Below are 19,666 nucleotides of genomic sequence, written 5' to 3' on the forward strand. Positions count from 1 at the left end.
TCTTTAACACGTCTGAAGTAGCTTAAGAACCACTTACTGGAGAATTCAAGTTCAAAGAAAATCAATGCGCAGAACTTGAGTCAGAAAAATAATGTCTTTTCTTTCCCCAATTACGTAAAACAGAAGTTCCTATTATGCGTTATAATAAATTAATAATAAAAATTAGGATACTAAGAACTTAAAACGTCCGCATGTTTTCTGTAGTTGGAATTAATTAAGCTAGAGAAAGTGCCTATACATAAATCGTTGATATGTTATGTATAAATATCTAGCCACAAGCTTCTACATTGTTGCACCTGTTGTGCTTCATTGTTGCATCCTAGCCTTAAATCAAAACCTTAAACCTAAATGAGAAACCTGAAAGCATAACAGAATGTTTCGGAAAGCTTCCTCTTTTGTTAACTGCACAGTACCCGGAGCCCAGGCCCTGCATCCTCCAAGAACCTGAGGATCTGTGCTGATCCCCATGACACAGGCTGGCACTACAGCACTCAGCAGCCTCCTGCAGCCTGGTCTCCTAACTCATTATTGCTTCAGGCTCTTTGGCCAGCACGTGTAACACTATGTGACTGCACTCTTGTCCTTCCTTTTTCACACCCTCCATTCAGGCAGATCTATACTGCATACTTGCCCTAACACAGTTAAGTGTTAGCTGGGAACTGACTTGACTCTGGATCAGAAGACCTCTGCCAAAAGAAGCCATTCACACAGAAGCAGCAAAGCAAGTTCTTCTTCTACAGTTGATTTTACTTGTAAGAGCTTCATAATGGCTTTAATCCCGGCATGTTTTTAATACAGCAATCACAGTTATTTATCAGTGCCACATGCTAATATTTCCATACTGGTACAGTGACCCTTCATTTGCTAGAGCCTCCCCTTTCCTCAACAAAACCCTACAGACAGAGCATCGGCAGCTGTCTGTCTCTCAGCGCAAAAAATAAATGAAATACTTTTGTTTTTATAAAACTACTTCATAGGGGTCAAGATTATCACCCAGCACAGGTGAGTCATCTCTGCAGTGTTAGACATAGGAAAACAATTCACAGAGTAGAACTAGAAGAAGTGAGATTTAATGCAAATTTTATAGACAACTCAGGAAAACTTTATTTCACAGTCTTAAGTAGTGAATAAAGAAGTTTCACGCTCTGTTGTGAATACAAATAGTTAAAACATGTTATATAATGGAGAGGATGCAATGTACAGCACTTAATGAAAGATTCACTATGCATGATTGAAATACCATCTCTCAGAGTAGCCTGCTGGACAAAATGTCCAGCACACAGCTAGGAAAGTCTATAACATGCTGGGTGAGAAATTGACTGATGGGTAGATGGGTACTAAATCACATCACATCAGGCTAGCAGACAGTTACCAGTAGGCTGCATGGGGCTCAGTTTTAGGGCCAGTGCTCTTTGATGTTTTTATTTGAAATTACCTGGACACAGAAATTGAAAGTCTGTTAAGTACTTTGCTGATGTTACCAAAGGAGGAAAACCTGTGAACTTCCTCAGAGGTGGAGAGGCCTTACAGAGAGATATGGATAAAACTAGAGAGGTGGGCAATCATCAGCTACATGAAACTTAACAAGAGCAAGTGATGGATTTTCTGCCTGTGATGGGGTAATCCAGGTTGTATGTACAAGCTGGGGGACAAGAGCCTGGAAAGTAGCCTCATGGAAAAACAAGAGGGAGTTTGGATTGATGGCAAGTTGAATATGAGCCACCACTGTCCTGCCAGCCAGGAAGGCAACTGGAGTGTTCTGGGGTGCCTCAGGCACAGCATCACCAGCTGGGCAAGAGAAATGATTGTCCCTCTTTGTGCTGGTGCAGCCTCACCTCAAGTTCTGTGTGCAGCTCTGGGAGCTCAGCTCAAGGAGCGTGTCCAGAGGGAGGTGACCAAGGGGGTGCAAGATCTTCAGAGAGACTTACAATGAGTGGCTGATGTCACTTATTGGGAAGGTCATTATCCCAATGCCAACACTGGGAAGAAAACACCACATATTACACTTAGTCTATGGAGGAATTCACTGTGATTATGAAATGTCTGTGATTTTTAAACTTTTAAATCCTGCAATTTTAATTATTATTTTCATAAAAGCTTCAGAACTTGGAGGCAAACAATTTACTTGAAAATATCTACTTAATGGAGTTTTAAACTAAACATTTAGCCCCTGCATTTCTTGAAAGGTTTGGAATTGTCAAAACACAAAGTTTCAAATCAAGAACAATGCTAACTCAGTCTGGTATATTTTTTTAAATCATGCTTTTAATTCAGCTTCTCAGTATCAAAATGGCCCTCCTAAAGATTTTTAAATGTTCACAGCTGATTACACTATATATGTAAAAATAGTACTGCTTGTCTCATTAAACTACCATGATTTTCTACTTGGATTTAAAACATAAAATATTAATTATCGCTTCAGAAGGCACTTTCATCCCTCAATTTGAATGCTCAAGCTTAAGATTGCTACAAAAAGCTTGATGATACCTTTTCTACTAGTATCCACATCTGCCCTTTTGTTTATGTTTGCAGCACACATATATACAGTGGCTGCACCATTTTCAAGTATTCTGCTCTGGTCAGACGGTAACAATAGCTAGTCATTTTCTCTGACGTACCACTTCATCGCCTAAAGAGGAACTTCGGATTACTGGGGTACGGTGTCTATATCTAAATATCTCCTATGCTGATACATAAATAATATGGACATACACAAAATAACCTATCTCCTTTGTCTGAGTGCTACATTCACATCCCTGATAGCTGGGACTGCTTGACACATAATCATATACAGATATGTGAATAGGGATGCTCCATAATAATTTCACTGCTAGTTCCACAAGGACAAGTGAAGCAGAAGAACATGAAATGAAAAAGGCTTGCATGTCTACAGGGAGACTCTAATTGGATTCAAGAATTTCAAATTCATCTCCAAATGCAGAAAAGCAAAGACTGACTCACAGGTCTTTCCATAGAGAATGAATATGTGAAATTAGCAGGAAAAATTCAGGTTATGTGGGTAGAAGAAATGCTATAAACCCAAATACATTTGTAGTGTAAAAAAGCAAGTAAAAGTAATGTATTTATATGGCTCCTAAGAGCTTCACAGCCTGAGAGAGGGTGAGGATGAGAACAGAGGAAGAGCATTTGCCACATACACATCACTCCAGAAGCAGACAAACACAAAGTCATCTGAACACAGGCAGAACTGGGTTAGTCCCAGGGGGACAGCAGCTTTTCATGATGTCACTCAAGAAATCAAAATATAAAACTGTGCATACCACGTTAGCGTACATATATGTTCAGTCTGAAGGAAGTGTATAAAGTGTCTGTCACCATCTAGTTTTGTCCTCACCGCAGTAAGGACACAGGTAGAGGGCTGCAGGATTCCACTGGGATGCACCAATCTTTACAGTCCCTTGCAGCACCAGCTACAGCAGTTTGAAGGCGAAGCAATCTCTGTGTTGTTATTTAGACGTATGATCTTGGATCTTGCCGTGTGCAACTCTGTTGAACAATCCACCGAAAAAATACAACACAGGTTATTCAGGTTGTGGTCTACTCCTTGGACAACTCTGTGTTACTGATTAGTTCATATTAAAGGATGAAATCACTTGTAACACCGCTCAGTGATGTCATTAGTTCTTGTGGGAATAAAAGTTGTAACAGCCCTAGAAACACAAGTTACCAGAAGGAACAGAGCTCTCACAAAGGTTGTTTGCATAAGTGCAGATAAGCATTCTTTCTGCAGCATGACAGTAAAGTACACCAATGATGACATTTGCCTTAGGAAGATCTAAAGCGAAAAAAGCCAGACTATCCACTTTACATGATGGCTCTCTGTAACAAAGAGGGCTTTCTGAAAACTTCAAAAGTCCATGCAGCATGGAAGTTTTGCCATGCACATGCCCCTACCAAGCAAGACTGCAGAGATCACAATGACTCTACAGAACCAGACAGAAACATAATGACATGAGCGAAGCTATGATTAAATAGGGGGTACACCAATCAGTTTAAATATAGAATGGCTCTCACCCACATATATTAGCAAAAATATAAATTCCCTGATTGATTCAAGTATTATTCATGAGAAATGGTATTTATTACAATTTATCAAGCTTTTGTGTGAACTTCAGGAAGTGTAGCTGAATAGCCCAGATTTAAAAAAGATGATGAATTATGATCAACTCATTATCAGTGCTTAAAATTTACCTTTCCAATACCATTCCAATACTTTCTTCATTTAAATCTTCAACGCTTCAAAGAAATTAAATAAAAGACCTTAAAATTAACATAAATATACATATTTACATATATATACACATACACACATATATATGAACATATACATATTATATATATGAACATATACATATAAATACATATACACACACACACATATATATATACACATATACATCTTTCTCCTACCACTCATCAAAAAAAGACTGAGGTGGAAACAAAGAATTTGAAGGTGACCAAAATTCATGGCACATGGCTCTGATGAAGTGCATTGCTTTACTGGAAGTATCTGGAAAGATAAGCCTCCAGAAGCCAGGGGGCATCATATTCTTGACTCTTCAGAGGGATGCAGAATCCAGCGTCTCCCCACACTCACCTAAAATGAGTGAGCTACAATGAGCTTCGCCTGTTGAGTGTGGATTATAGTCATCAGATCTTCCAGTCCCACTGATTACTTGATCAACAGCAAAACCAAAGTTTTCATGTCAAGGAGAAATCACAAGTCTATCTTTGTCTCCAAAGTGAGGTTTTAAAACCAGGTATTTCAAACCTGACAATAAACAGGTATGGCAGTACCATTACTCACTAGAACTGCACACTAAATTAGCAAGTAAATTAGGGGTAAATTAGCAAGTTAGATCTATGCAGTATGTATCTTCAGCAAGACCAGCATCAGCCAAGATCATACACCACTCTAGTCATTGGGTTCTGGTTGCATGGTAGCAATGGCTCAGATCAGAAAATACAAAAAAAATACAAAGCAAAAAAAGTAGAATAAATAGACATTTGCCATCAGGGACACATTTACAACAGCTACCCTCTTTGGCATACCCAGAGATCACGAATTCACAGTTTCCTCATGAGTTTACAGCTGCTTTTCCTCTATCTTTTGCACACTGGTGAGACAAAAGTGCTGCAAAGCAGGGAGAGGAATTCTGAGCAAAGCTTGCACTGCCAGTGCAGATCCCTTGGTTACTACAACCATTCACTGCCTAGCTTATGTCTGGGTGCACAGAAAGAAAGTGGTTAAGGATCCTTCACCTTCTTAGTGAAGGCCGTCTATGGCAGACATCAAAACTCATGATGGAGCACAGAAGTGGTTCATCACCGGCCTCCTGGTTTGCGTTATTCAAACCTTGGAGATGTGAACAATCAGGGCTGCAGCAGGGTATCCAGTAGCTCAGATTTCCAGAAGATGACACTCCTAGATGGCAACTCAGCAGTGCTACCAAGATCACCAGAGATCACAGGGAGTGTTTCAGGAGTTCCATCCTTGTCTCTTTAAAGTCCCGTGTTTTCTGTGTCTCAAAAAGGACAATCTAGTTCTTTAAAATGAGATAAAGGTAAAGAAACCTGCTCTGTCACATTTGTTAATTTATTACATCGTTTCTTAAAATGCCCTTTTGATTCATAAATTCACATGATTTCTTTTCTGTGTGGATGATGTTACTTTTCTTCTGGCATCTTCCACCACCTTGCTTGCAAAGGAAGTTAGTAGTAGTCAATCAATTTACTAAATTTAAAACTCAAGTCAACCCATCAGCTGAACAGAGAGCTCTTCACAACTGTCTGAAAAAAAAACTTTAAATATTCACATGACATAGAAAAACCTATCTAAAACTGGAATATTTCCTGCAATTTTCACAAGCTTTTTGCACTGTGTGACTTTCCAATATAGACACTGCCTCAGAAGTCTAGGTCAGCTGCTACTTCACTCTGTCTGAAAGAAAGCAAGAGGGAGGGGCACAATCACACACTGTCAAAGATCTAGAACACATTTCAAACTGGAACAGCTCTCGAAGGAGGTAAACTTGAAGAAGACAAAATGGCTCAGAGGAATTACTGATGGTTCTTTGCAGTGCCTGTCATTTGTCTGCTGTTATGTGTGGTTTCCCCCTCAAAACTCTTAAGTCTTATAACCATGTAGTTATAACGAAACCCTAGGTTTTGCTCTTGCATTACTAATTTTAAAACACCTGGATTCTCTAATTTCTCCTTAATTTTTGGGATTATAGGCTGCTAAAACACTGTTATTAATAATAATAATGAAAATCTTGGATAAAAATTATTTCTGAATGTTCAAGATAAATGAGCAAAAATACGCAGATCAGCAGAATTTAGTCTGCAGAATGTTTTTTGCTGCTGAGTAAAGGCATATAGCACATGCATTAGTGAATGTTTCATACTAAAAACAAGGTCACCTCCATAGTACATTTGTATAAAGTCTCCTTTACACACAAAATACTGGGAAAATTTTTGTAAATCCTGACTATGCACTGCTTGCTTGCAAAACCTGTCATAATACATAAATGCTTTCTGCTTTCCTTAAATGATTTATACATCTTTTAAAATATTACATTAAAGAATTAAGAGCTACACTGAATTGTTTTATAATTTAGAGCAATAGTTAATGCCAGGACTCTTGCTGTTTAAAAACAAATAAGGTACCAAAACAAAACCCAACCTTTTCCAGCCTGCTAACCAAACGCATTACTTCAGTAGAGCCAAGGACTCACAATAATAGAAACAATAAATTAATTGCTTAAGTCTCAGTTCCTTGATCTCCCTGACCTGCTGCAGAGGAAACTAGGCCCACAAACCCTACCAGAAATTCCTCAGATATAGAAGAATGGCACAGAAAATGAGCAAAAAGTCACTTTTCCTGCCCTCCTGGTCACTTTGCAGCAGAGATGTGGGAAAAGAAATGGTTGCAGAAGAGGGCACTGCAGAGCTTTGCTTGTTGGCTCAGGCTCAGGAGGGCTGTGGCAGGAAACCAAAGTATCTGTAAACACACTTTAATTTATCTTTTCCTCCTGCCACTTCCACTCTTCCCTGGGACTTTCTGTCAGACTTAGGTTCCTCTGTGATATGACAGAACAGAATTCCTATACCTTTCTCTCAAGTCTTCTCTGTAGCTTAGCACAGGCACCAGAAATCATTACTACTTTCTTCTCCAATGTATAGCAAGAAACCTCAAAAGCAAAAACAGGGCACCAGCATTTTAAAGCACTCTTATCTCTGACCTGGGAATACTAAGGAGCAAGCTGGCATTATCTTGTCCATATTTGTTAATGCTTCTAAAGCCTTAATATTTCACATCTTAAACCTATAACCACAGACCCAGTCACTTTCAAGGGACATACCAAACACCTGATGACTTCAGATAGTGATACAGCCACGGGGTGCTGTGGTACCATGACTAAATTCATGACCTTGCAAGAGAGAATAGGAGAAAAAAATCCCATTCTCTTCTGTTAAGTCCTCAGTGTAGTGTTAATAAAATGACTAAAACACAGCATACAAAGATAACACCTGATCCCACTCTCCCCACTTACTGCAGCTCCCTGCTACCTGCTCCATCACATGCTCCAAAGGGCTTCCAAGAGCCCTAAATTCCTATCCCAGAGCCCTCTGGCTCAGCCATCCAGAAGGCTGTCACTTATACTCCTGATCTGATCTTCATTCTTTAACAAACAGCTCATTTGACATCCATGGCTTCTCCCTCAGCTGCTTAATTTACCTTCCCAACTTTAATTTTACTGCAAGAAAATTAATATAGCATTTAAAGGAAATGCAATTTACTGTAACAATACTTTCCAAAGGTTTTAAAGAAATATCAGGAGGAAATCAGGGGAAAAAAGTTTACAGCAGTCAATCTGTTTATAGATCAAGAAGTTTCCCTGAGCACACATATAGTTACTCTACAAACAGAAATGAGAAAAATATGGAACTAGAATAGACTGTTTTATTGCAGCTTCATTAAATTTTCAAATCTCTCTTGCTCCAATGTGCTGTGGAAGAAAAGAGAGAAAGAGTCTTTTACAAAGAGCAAGATATAACAGCACCATGTCTGTATGTCTCTAGAGAAGCTTTCAAAGCTGCTCAGGAAGACAGCCTGCATTTTATAAAAGTTGCTAGAAATCTCATATAGCTGATTTAAATACATAATTTGGGAAGTGGTCTTGTTCTTAAGATGAGAAGGGTAAATGAGCAATTATCCTATCAGCCCAAAAGACGTAAGTGTAAGGTCAGCCATTGGGCATCATGTAAATTTTCTCGTATAGTCTGGCAGACATTTTCAAATAGAAGTCCGTCCACACTTCGACTTGTTTTAATCTCAAACACTTATTTTTATTATTAGAATAGACTCTGGAATGGAACCAGCAAGCTCCAGTCAGAAGCTCAACCCAAGCATGCTCGTCTCCTTTCTTGGCTAACACATTCAGGCTGTGCATCAAGAAACAAGACAGCCAAACCCCAGCTCTGCCCTCGAGACTCTCTGGGCCTCAAGAGCCACAACTGCACACATGTCCAGAGACTTATGTTCTTCTGTCAAAAAGATCATATGTGGTTTAGTCACTTAGCAGCACAGAGCAGAAGGATAGCTCCTTTTTTGCAGATATACTGAAACTCACCTCAAGAGTCTGCAACAATGCTTTCTCATGTTGAATTACAAGGCTCATTCCCCTCCTTACGGTTATGGGCAAGGAAGACACACTGGGACAACCTTGCCTTTCATCTCAAAAAGCTATACATCTGCATAGCCAGTATGTGTTAGTGCACTTTGCAGCCCGGCCGGGTACTAGGGTCACCGGGAGCCCCTGGGGCCGCAGCTCGGAGCACGCTGGCCCGGCACTCGGAGCTCGGCTCTGCCCGCGAGGGCCGGGGCCTGCACCGCACTGCTCCAATGAGTCACCGGCCTGATGCAGCAACTTGGCTGATCCAGCAGAAACCTAGCAGAACCTTTGGCAGCCAGCGCTGGGGAAACTTTCCACACACAAAATATAAAGGCTCTGTCAGTCTACTCAGAACAGCAAACTCTCCCTAGGGAAAGAAAAAAGCACTAAGTCATGGAAAGCTTATTTTTCAGTGGCTGTCCAGCAGTTCTGGTTAAAAGACCATCCTGAAATCAGAGCAGCAGAGGACAATTGCCTCTTCCTTATTCTTTCTCCCTGTGAGACAGGAAATCTGTACCAGCTGGGGTTGTCATCTTAGAAACAATGTTACCTTTTTCCCTCGTTAGTGACATTTGATTCCACCTATACTGACGGACACCATTAAATTCATGCTGACTTCGTTAACCCATTGGTGATACTTAAGCTGTATGTGTTTTGGGAACAGTTGTCTTTGCTCCTGGGCTGGAACAGTACACGTTATCACTGCGTCCAGATCAGGAACAGGAATCCTGGAGCTAGCCGGCTAATGAAGCAGGAAACAGCAAGTGTTAGCTTCCTTCAGGAACATCTGCCATTCCTTCTCCCTCCAGTCAGTCACCAGCCGTACATACCAGAGCAGACAGTGCGCCTCTGCTCAGTTTTCAAGGATCCCTGTTGTGGACCTCTCCAGTCTTTCATCCTCACTCGTCTTCCTTTCTAGTATTTTACTTCTGCCCAAGTCTACTGTTAAATAAAAAAATAGGATACTTTCCAGAAGCTGTAGAGCTTTTGTTATTCTATTTCAAGTGTTACAGATTTTTGGCTATAAAAGAGCAGCCTTCCTAAAACATGCCAGTTCAGGCCTTTGAAAAGTCATAGGTCCAAAACCACCCTGACTTACACATTCTGAATGACAATATTATAAAACAAAAAAAACCCTTATTATTCTTTTGGTATTTTATATGTTTTGATGTCATACATATTTTTGGCTCCTACTCTCTCTAGCAAGAAAATTCCATTGCTACCATGCAAAGCTTAACTTTTGTTCCTGTATGCCTTTTTTTGCAGCACCTTACATAGGTGAAACAAAACAGAAAGAGTCTAATAGAGGAAAAAAATATTTTTCCCGCATTGAAAAGGTAAAGATTTATATAATTTACCTAAGCTTCCTTCAGCTTTCAGCTGAGACAATTACACCTTCCCATGCTTCAAAAATTCATATTTTACCTATTTATACTTATGACAGTCTAGAAGAAAGGTATATTATGTTTACAACTTGCAGCAGTCACATCCACTTCCGAGAGTGGTGAATTCGTCTCATATTTGGCAATACGTTTTTCAGCAATTTTGTGAGAAAGGAAGATTCCCTGCCAGCCTCAGAATACTATGTGCATATTTAAAACCCAAATCTAGACTACAAATAATAACATAAGATCCAACCACTCTTCCTGAAAGACAAACTTCCATTTGTTAATACTAGTGAAAGGCTCCTTGGATGATGGAGTCTAGCCAGTAAATGTGCACTCATGGTTATTGTGCACATCAAGGCACATTTCCACATTCAAACATTCTGATTCCTAAAAATGTTTGCATTTGGTTAGAACATTCTTCATGCCTCAGCTCTGTTTTAAAAGTTCTTAATTCCTTTCATAACAGTAGAAAATAAAACCAAATTCCATCCATTACTGACCAGTGCAAGAAATGGGATGAAGCAACCAACAGTTTTAGCTAACTGCGTTCGGATGACAAAGATAACATTCCCAGGGGAAAAAAAATTATATGGTGAAACAGTAGAGAAAAATACACTAGTTGGTTGTCTCTCATGCTTTAGCCAGTTATGTGCAAACACTTTCATTGCAGTGGAAGGATAGGCCTCAGTCTGATGCCCTCAATTCCCTTTTCAAAAAAACCCAGTTAAGTTGAAAAGCTGTTCCTCTACAAGCAGAAAGAAACCCATCCATTGCAGAGTTACACTTGTAAAATTGCAGCATTTCCAATTCAGCCCTTAGATTACGATGCCATAACTTTCCAAGGCAGACAAGCTCTAAGTGACTCATCTGGAAAGGCAAACACCATTTATTTTTGACATTTATACCTTATGAATTATTAATTGGTTTTCTGCATCTAGATTGATTTTGCATGAAAAGGAATTTCTGGCACAGACCTTAAAGCTGAAAAGTGTACAGATTGGAAAAGAACTCAGCAGTAATATCTATCTGTCTAAGTGTTGCTTAAAAGAGCAAATCCTGTTAGTCTACTGAAAGTCATAAAAGACTAAATGAACATTTGCAGGAAAATTTTCTTTCTAGAGAAAAAAAAAAACAGTTTTTATCTCTAACGAAACTTGCTCTCCTTCCAACCTGTTTCCTGCACTCTTTCGCAAAGACACAGAACAAAGTGATGTCTAGCGCTTAATGGCATTTTAAATTGAAAGATAAACAGTATCTCTGGTGTTTCTGCACAACAGCCACTGAATTTCATATCCCAAAGGTGAAAAACAAGCTCTATATCAAAATGTTTAGATAAACTCTTCACATGCAAAGATATTTTGCAGCCAATAGAAACTGGAAATTAGGCAATCAAAAAGAGTAACAATTGATGTATAAATAACACAAGTTATTAAAAACATCAAACTGAAATCCACAAAAAATATGATGGAGGCAGAGGGGAATATAAATATTTTAACAGTCTGCTGCCATAGAATTGTGGAGGAAAAGGCAGGGAAAACCAGTAATTTTTCTCTATTTTAAAATTTCTGCTTACAAAGAATTCAGCATAGCAACCCCTTTTGACAGTGATAACAAATCCAAGGAACACAAGACCAAAACACAGCCTGATGAAAATCACATAAATGCTGACAAGGATCTCAGCTAGTGGGACATATCTACTCTGAAATAGATATGCATTCCATTCTCCAGCCTTCCTCTAGTAAGAGGTGCAATAGCCAAATGAGAATTTCTTGTTCTTTCAGAAGGTCCTCTGGCATCACACCAAACCACAAGGTTATACTGCTGCTGCCTCAGCAGCACCTTTGCTGGGATCAAATAACACTCCCTTTCTGTGGAGAAATGATGATGGGAAAAGAAGGTGAGCGCAAACTGCTGCACTCAGTGTGAACCATATGATGCTGCAACAACTACGTCAGTCCAATTTCAGTCTACAGAATAAAAAAAAATTTAAATATGTTTATTTATAAAGATACGTCCTCCATCACGGACACAAGAACATCATCACTATTACATCAAGTGCAAATACATACCCACAGATCACTCTCTACAGGTCCATCACAGTGATTTCCATCTACAGACAAACTGAAAATATGCTGAATTTCAAACAACCACTTATAATTTTCAATTTTCTGCCATGCAGGTCTGTAGAGCCTCCGTAAAGGGAAATTTTATGAAAAATGTAAGCACAGTAAATAGCTATTTCTTTTTTCTCTGCTTGGGGAGGGAAAAATTAATTAATTTTAACTTCTGGCACTTCTATGACAGATTGGATGGATTCCTGTGATGTGCTATAACCTCAGATTATAAAAACGCTACTATTTTGTCTCCAAGATTAAGTGCAGGATTAGACAAGCACTGAAAGCAAGGTAATTGTGCTGTGGCAAACATCATCGCAATAATGCCACACTGTAGCTCAATTTTCCTTCGTCTGATTATCTACATATACTTAAGAAAGGATAAGCACCACCATTGTCCATCAGGAGCCACTGCCTGAGAAGAGAATCAGAGCCACAGAAGTTTCTGGAAAGCAGCAGAAGGAAGACCTTTTAGTTCTAAGGTAAGAGGTTTGGAGGATGTTTTGGCTGTCCCTGAACATACCACAGACTTTCCCTGGTAAGAGGGCCATGAGTCAGGGCACATCCCACTAAATGCTGCCCATACAGCTTCTCTTCACATGTTCTCACAGAGCAGCAGCAGCTCCTTGGGGCCCACAAAGCAGATTTTCAACTCCGTCCCTCTTATCGAGCTTTTAAAAGCCAAAGACTTCACTGGTACACTACTAGGTTATGAGAGTCAATGTTCCAGCTCCTCAAGCCTCCATCCTTCACAAGAAATATGTCAGACCAACCCGGCATCTCCCTTCCATTTGCAATTAGGAGCTACGTAAAAGTACAGAATTTTCTGCACAGCAACCTCTGCAAAATCTTCTTCAATTAGAATTGGTTATGCTGCTCCAGCACTTTATGCAGCATGCTATCAATCAGTATGCTAGTCATGAGGACACATTTAAAACTCAAAGACAGTTTTGCATGAGTGACCAAGAGCGTCCAGTTCTTCCTTGCTATGCAATAATTCCAGTTAAGATGGGAGTCAAGTTATGAAACAAATTTGGTGCATGCTGTGTTTTGAACACAGCATCTATGGGTATTCTTTGCCTCCAGACATCACTGGGAGAAAACTTAGAGATGGGTGTCATTTAGTGCTCCAACTTTTATATACATATATAAAAATGGAAAGTGTATCAATCAGTTGGAAAGTTACTACAGGAACTTTCCAGATGTTTGAGAAATCTTAAAAAAAAAATCATGATCTTTTTAGTACAAAAAGCAGCAGTTCCTCCAATCCGATTTAGAAATAGGGTTTAAAACTGGCGCAGACTGTTTAAGCCATCAGCAACTCAGAAGGGTTACACAGTATCCAACTAAAGAGCAATTTAGATTAAAGTCAATTTTCACCCTTTCAATTATGTAATATCAATAAAAGGACGCACGGGAATCATGCCAAATGTGAATAATGTATCTGGCAATCAGCTAGAGTGCACAAAGAGAAGGAATTTCCCTACCTGCTGCGGAAATAATCCCCTCTGCAGCTAAGTATTGTTTTCTAAAAATAGTCTTTATTTCCAGATCAAAATTTTGCTCCCTTTCCTTAATCCCAAAAGGTAGTGCTCCACACTGAGAGAAGCCAACAGCCTGCCAGTGGGGCATGCCTCTCGAACAGAGGTTTCTAGCAGCCTGGTTGGGCTCTATCCTCAGAGCCACACCACTCTGCAAACCACCCTCGTTCCACCATCCTCACACTGCCCACAAGTTTCCACACTACATGAGAAGGGAGATCATTAAGTTCCACAAAAGCAACACACGGTGCAGCATTTGCACTAAGAAAAATATAACGCTGCCCAGCTTTCCAGGCCAATTCCCGCATGTACCTTTGCATGTGAGGAAACATGGAAGGAGAAAAGCAGACCCACTGCTACAGATTCAACCACAGTCAGCTGGAAAAGACAGGTGATGTCCTATCACTGGAAAAGCAAACACAGCTGCCACAGAACACTGCAGGACAGTCAGGAACGTGTTATGAATACAGAGTGTGCTAGCGATTAAGGAAAATATTAATATCAACAGAGAACAGTAAAAATTGGTTAGTTGCAGTTTGTTTAGTAAGTGGACTGAGTCATACATTACAGAGAAAAACATTTTACATACTTCTGACCAAGGAATTAAAAAAAAAACATTCTGGCAGATGAACCCAAATATTCTCTTTTTCACAAGAGAACCTGTGTAGACAGGCTCTGAATTAGCACAGAAGGCCTAGGAAGACCACAGAACTTTGTGGACAACAGCATAGCTAGGCAGGAGTCTCATTTGCTTCTTATTCACCAGCAGTCATTCTCTTACTGTGCCATTCACAGGTTGCCTTGTTAAAGACAGAAGCATAGTAGTTTCCACCTAAAGTAATGGCATCTAACAATCTACTGACAATGATGAATGGAGTGGAAGTCATTTCTTCAGATGTTTCTTCCAATATCAAACATTTTTCTCTCATTTTTTCAAACATATACATAGAAATGTGTAAATTGGGTTATTTGGTCTGGGTATTGAGACAAAGTTAATCACGAAAGCAGAATGCAGTGGTAGAAAATAAACCATACTGCAGGCTTTTGGTTCAAATCACCACATTAATATTTAAACACTATTTAAATGTCAGTCACATTTATTCAGTTGTTTCAAATGGAACATCAGATGTAGCCACTCCCAGAATTTGTGTTAAGCTCTTTCCCTAAGAAATTATTACTTTCTGAAAGCTGTTTTGACTGTGCCTCACAAGAGCCATATTGTGCAACGAATGCAGTCATGTGGAAACAAAGCTCACGCTATTTTAAAACAACTGTGTTTAAATGCCCCAGACTGTCAAATCTGTATCACCCAAAGTGACTGTGGTAGTTTTATAACTGTACATAAACCTGGAGGAAGCCATATTCTGTCAGTCACACTGGCACAACACTACTGGCAAAGGAGTCTGCATGCCTAAAGAAAAAGGGACCATTTGGTGGCACAGCACTTTGTTGCCCATTTCTGGAAAAACATTTTAGCTCTTCCCAGCTTCAGGATGTATGACAGATCTGCAGCACCATGTTAGCATTCAAATGGGGTAATTTCTCCTTCTTAGGTGCTCTGTCGATATTAGAAGTAAATGAACAACCTAACCTGCTCCACATGGTCAGTCTAACATCTGTATTAATGCAATTCTGTATTAATACCAGGGCTTCCAGACTCACCCTGCTTTTACAAACTCAGGAAGATTTCTCTAAACTTTATTTATCTGCTGCACAGAGGTAAACCCATTAGTTTTTCTGAAAGGCAAAAGGGTGAACACTCGACTCATTCCAGAAGGTACAAAGTGCCCTCCTGCTCATCAATGTCTCACTGCTGCTGCAGGTGTTCCATGAAAGTTGCCAGGCATTAAGTTCTTCAGCACAACTGCTAAACTGGCAGTACTTCATGTAGGTTACCTTGACATTTCACAAGTCAGAAAACAATAAAGGAAATTAAATAAAGTTTTTGCATTGTATAAAACAATCTAGACGTGCTCTTGATATGACCTAGGACTCTATTAAACAGCACATCATATAAATAAACATGAGTAAGGACCAAATGAATAATTTAGAATTTTTAAACACTTCCTATTTGTCTGTTCCTATCTGGAAAGCTTCATTCATGCCAGCAATGTCAATCTGTATTTCACCTGGTGTTTAACCGCTAGTCAAAAGGATTACTCCCTGGAGCAAGGTCAGCAAACTATGTCGCAGATTTCTCACTCATACTGCACACAATCCAATAAGCAGATCACTCTTCAACATACTTGTGAGTGATTCTCATACATAAATGTGTCTTCATGGCCTGCATGAAAACAAACTGCGAAAGTCAAGGCTGGGGCCAAAAATCCCTGGGTCATCAGATGTCAGGCTGCTAAATCTGGCATCAGAGACTTAAATGTTTTTGTTCCAGACAGCTAAAACTCTTCCTTCCTTCTAAATGACAGTACTGCTGACAATCAGTGTGAGAGTGTCATCTGAAGGACAAAACAGCAGGCACAGACCTTTCACACCATGCTCCCTCAAAAAAAGATGTTTACCTCTGCTGCTGCAGATGCATTCTCATTATGGAAAAATGGAGAACTGAAATTTCTAATACTAAAAAGTGAACTTCATCTTGCCTGCTTCTTAAAACATGGACAGCAGAGACACTGAAATTCTTATTTTCAGTATCAGAAAATAAGAATTGCCATAATGATGATTCCTAGGCTGCTCATAGCACCAAGGGCAGCAGGGGAAGAAACAACAAAGTAAGCAGCAGCAGATGGGCACTGCTGGATGGGCTCAGGCACACTTACCTGCTCCTTATGCCATCTGTTTTGAGTGCAGACATTTTCTTGCAAGGCTTATTTTACCAATGATGCAGAACAATGTGGCATGAAAGGTGAGACACAGTGTTATTCAATGTCTTCATGCTCTCACTCAGGACTTGGTATAAAACCATTGCATTCAGAGTTATAGTGTGTACTGGTGCAGCTACAAGGTATGGAAAATCAGAATTTAGACAAATATTTGGATTAAGGATCATTTTTCAGGGAATATTTCCCCGTAGTGCTCAAGAGATGAGAAGCATGAGAAGGGGAAACACATGGGTGTTGAAAAGTCAAAAAGTGGAATGTATCTTGTGTGCGTGGATCTACAGATTGCTTGCAGTGACCAAGACTCCTAGCTGAGGATGCCTGCAATGGCAAGCAATTGGAAATAACTGGACATTTAGTATTTAGTTACAAACAAAACAAAACTTGAAAAAACAACCAAACAAAACAAAAACACACAAACAAACAACAACAACCAAAAAACCCCCAAAACACACACACAAATCCATAAAAACCCCAAAATCACAAAAAAAACCCCACCTACACTGCACAGGTCTTGGTGTCAGCTCTCTAGATCTAAATTAATTCCTCTGACTTACATGAAATCATTTTAGATTTAGCCCTAAAGCACACTAAGTCAGAATTCGTACCCTCGCAGACTCCAACACACAGATTTTGTATTATGAAACAACTCAACTACTGGTGAAACACTCACCCTGACCTTCCTGCAATATCACACCATGCCTAAAGCAACAGAACCAAACCTCATTACTCGGATTTCAGCTGAGGTCTAGACCCACGAAACAAAAAGGTCATGTTTATTGCCGTTTTCCCAAAGTCAGGCTAAAACAAACAGCGCCTACGCCACACGGCGCACAGACCTCGGCAGGGCAGGTCCGACCCGGGGCGGGTACTGGCGGCAGCGGCTGCCCCGCGGCTCCCAGCGCGGCGGTCAGGGCACCCCGGGAGCCGCTGCCGCAACGCGCCCCGAGCCCCGAGCGGGGAGGCGCGGCGAGCGCGGCCCTCGGCAGATGGACACCCCTGCAGACCCCCGCCCTCCGCGCACATCCATCCCTGCGCGCACCCGGCCAGACACACGGCGCCCCGCACGCTCGCTCATCGCGCACGGCCGGGCTCAGCATCCGCGCAGACCCACTCGCCCCGCTGTCACTCGAGTGGAGACCCGCGCACAAACCCGTGCATGCCCACGCACACGCCGGCCGCAGCCGAGCGCGCTCCACGCCTGGGGAGAGCGCTCGGTACCTGCGTGGCTTTGTGGAACTGCTTCTTCAGCCCGGCCACAGACATGGCGAGGGCAGCGCGGAGCAGCCGAGCGGAGCCGAGCGGAGCCGAGCGGAACCGAGCCGAGCCGAGCCGAGCCGAGCCGAGCCGAGCCGAGCCGAGCCGAGCCGAGCCGAGCTGAGCCGAGCCGCCGGGGCGCTCTGCCTGCCCGCACCGCACCGCACCGCACCGCGCCCGGCGCAGGCTGTCAGACGGCGGCTGCGGCGCGGGAGCGCTGTGACGTCAGGGCGGGACGCGCCGCCCCCGCCCCGCAGGTGCGCCGGCTGAGGCCCCGCGGGGCTCCGGGGCCGCCGCAGCGCCGCCACCGCCGCCTCACGACCGCCGGCCCGGGACCCGCACCCGCCCCCTCCTGTGGCAGACGGCGCTCGCACCCGCGCGGACGGAGCGCTCGTCCGGCGCGGACACACCCGGGATGGGCACCCGGCCCCCGCCGCCGCGGTCCCGGCCACGGGCGTGGGTCTTCTCCTCGCTGCGCGGAGCTCGGTCTCGCCTCAGCGGCCTTCCCGGCGGGGATCGGGATACTCGTCCCCGCGGGATATCATCCGCGGCAATGAACCCGAAAAAAAAATTGGCGGAGCAGTAACGGGGGCAAGAGAGGAAAGCAGAGAGAATGTCAGTGTTGGCCGATTTTCTGAAAAGACGTTTCTGGCCAGGCCAGTTTATTTGGGCCTGATCGTGCCTCGCTGAAGCACAGTTGGTAGTCAAACCGTGGCTAATTTGGATTCTCTCAACAAGCGCTGTTTTCTTCTCCCGTCAGATTGTCAGTGATGCATAGAAAAGCACTTCTAAATTTTGCCTGTTCCAGCCTTCTGGTGTGGCTGTTGGCTGGAGAGTAAAAGCCTAGAACCCAGATAAAAGTCATGTACTTTAGCAGTTCAGTGTTGCAAATACTAGCAGAGCAATAATTAGCAATTATTAGGCTCTGCCAGCAAAAGACTAAACAACATGAGCAATGTGATCCAAACACAATGATCCTTCTCTGCAGGCTGAACCAGTCACTGCATATGTGTGCTGCAAATTAGCACAACGGAGACGCACACTCACAGCTCCTCAGCTGTTTGAAGGCAGCCATGCTACATTGGCATTTGATTCCATCACAACAAACACTCATCGCTCAAGCTAGTTAGCATTTTCAGAAGCACCTAAAGCTGTTTATAGACCCTGTGAGGGCTTGCCATGGTGCTCCACGCAGGGTTGTTGCACCTAACCAAGCCGCCCTGCTGCAGTCTCGAGGCACGTGTACCATCTCAGCCTTAGCAGATATGGGTAAAGGGATGATAGCACACCTCTGGGTGCCCAGAGGCAGAGCCAGGCCTCCAGATCACTGACACAGTGCCCTTCTTGGAAGTTACTTGCGGCAAAGAAAAGGATCTGAAGTGGAAGTCCTGTGGGCACTTTTGGAAGCATTATCAAAGTTGTTCATTGTCAAGAAAGGCAAAATAAGAATACCTTTCTTCTCACTGGAGGGTGGGAGATGGTAACAACCTCATCCTGAGCACAAGTAGGAGGCACTGCTTTCTGGCCTAGTCCCAGGGCCCCAGAGAAACACTTCCATCCACTCTAGTAGTAATACTGTTTTAAAGGACGAAAAATAAGACCATATGGAGATACTAGGCAGAGAGTGGGAGTCTCTTGTGCCAGCCATTGTGCTTTTAATAGAAAACTCCCATTGTACCTAGTACTTGGGAACGGGCGCTTCAGTCTGGAAACACAGCGAGAGGTAAAAAGTAAACCTATGATAAATGCAACATAATTTTGAATTATTTTTATAAAATTAAGAGTATATTTGTATGTTACTAAATAACTGTCTTTCAGTGTTTATATATT

The 19,666-nt window shown here is 41.9% G+C and overlaps 2 protein-coding genes across 2 annotated transcripts in view; both read right to left on the minus strand.

The window, feature by feature from the left end:
• SH3GL2 (SH3 domain containing GRB2 like 2, endophilin A1) overlaps positions 1-17,907 on the minus strand; it is an 88,630-nt gene extending 70,723 nt beyond the window's left edge. The window contains exon 1 of the mRNA XM_058043293.1: positions 17,801-17,907. Coding sequence (XP_057899276.1) covers positions 17,801-17,845 — 45 coding nt within the window. The 5' untranslated portion in view covers positions 17,846-17,907. The remainder of the gene's footprint in view (positions 1-17,800) is intronic.
• Positions 17,908-18,151: 244 nt separating this feature from the next.
• Positions 18,152-19,666, minus strand: part of CNTLN (centlein) — a 193,754-nt gene continuing 192,239 nt past the window's right edge. The window contains 1 exon segment of the mRNA XM_058044544.1: positions 18,152-18,522. Coding sequence (XP_057900527.1) covers positions 18,152-18,522 — 371 coding nt within the window.

This window comes from Melospiza georgiana, chromosome Z, assembly GCF_028018845.1.
Source record: "Melospiza georgiana isolate bMelGeo1 chromosome Z, bMelGeo1.pri, whole genome shotgun sequence".
NCBI lineage: Eukaryota > Metazoa > Chordata > Aves > Passeriformes > Passerellidae > Melospiza > Melospiza georgiana.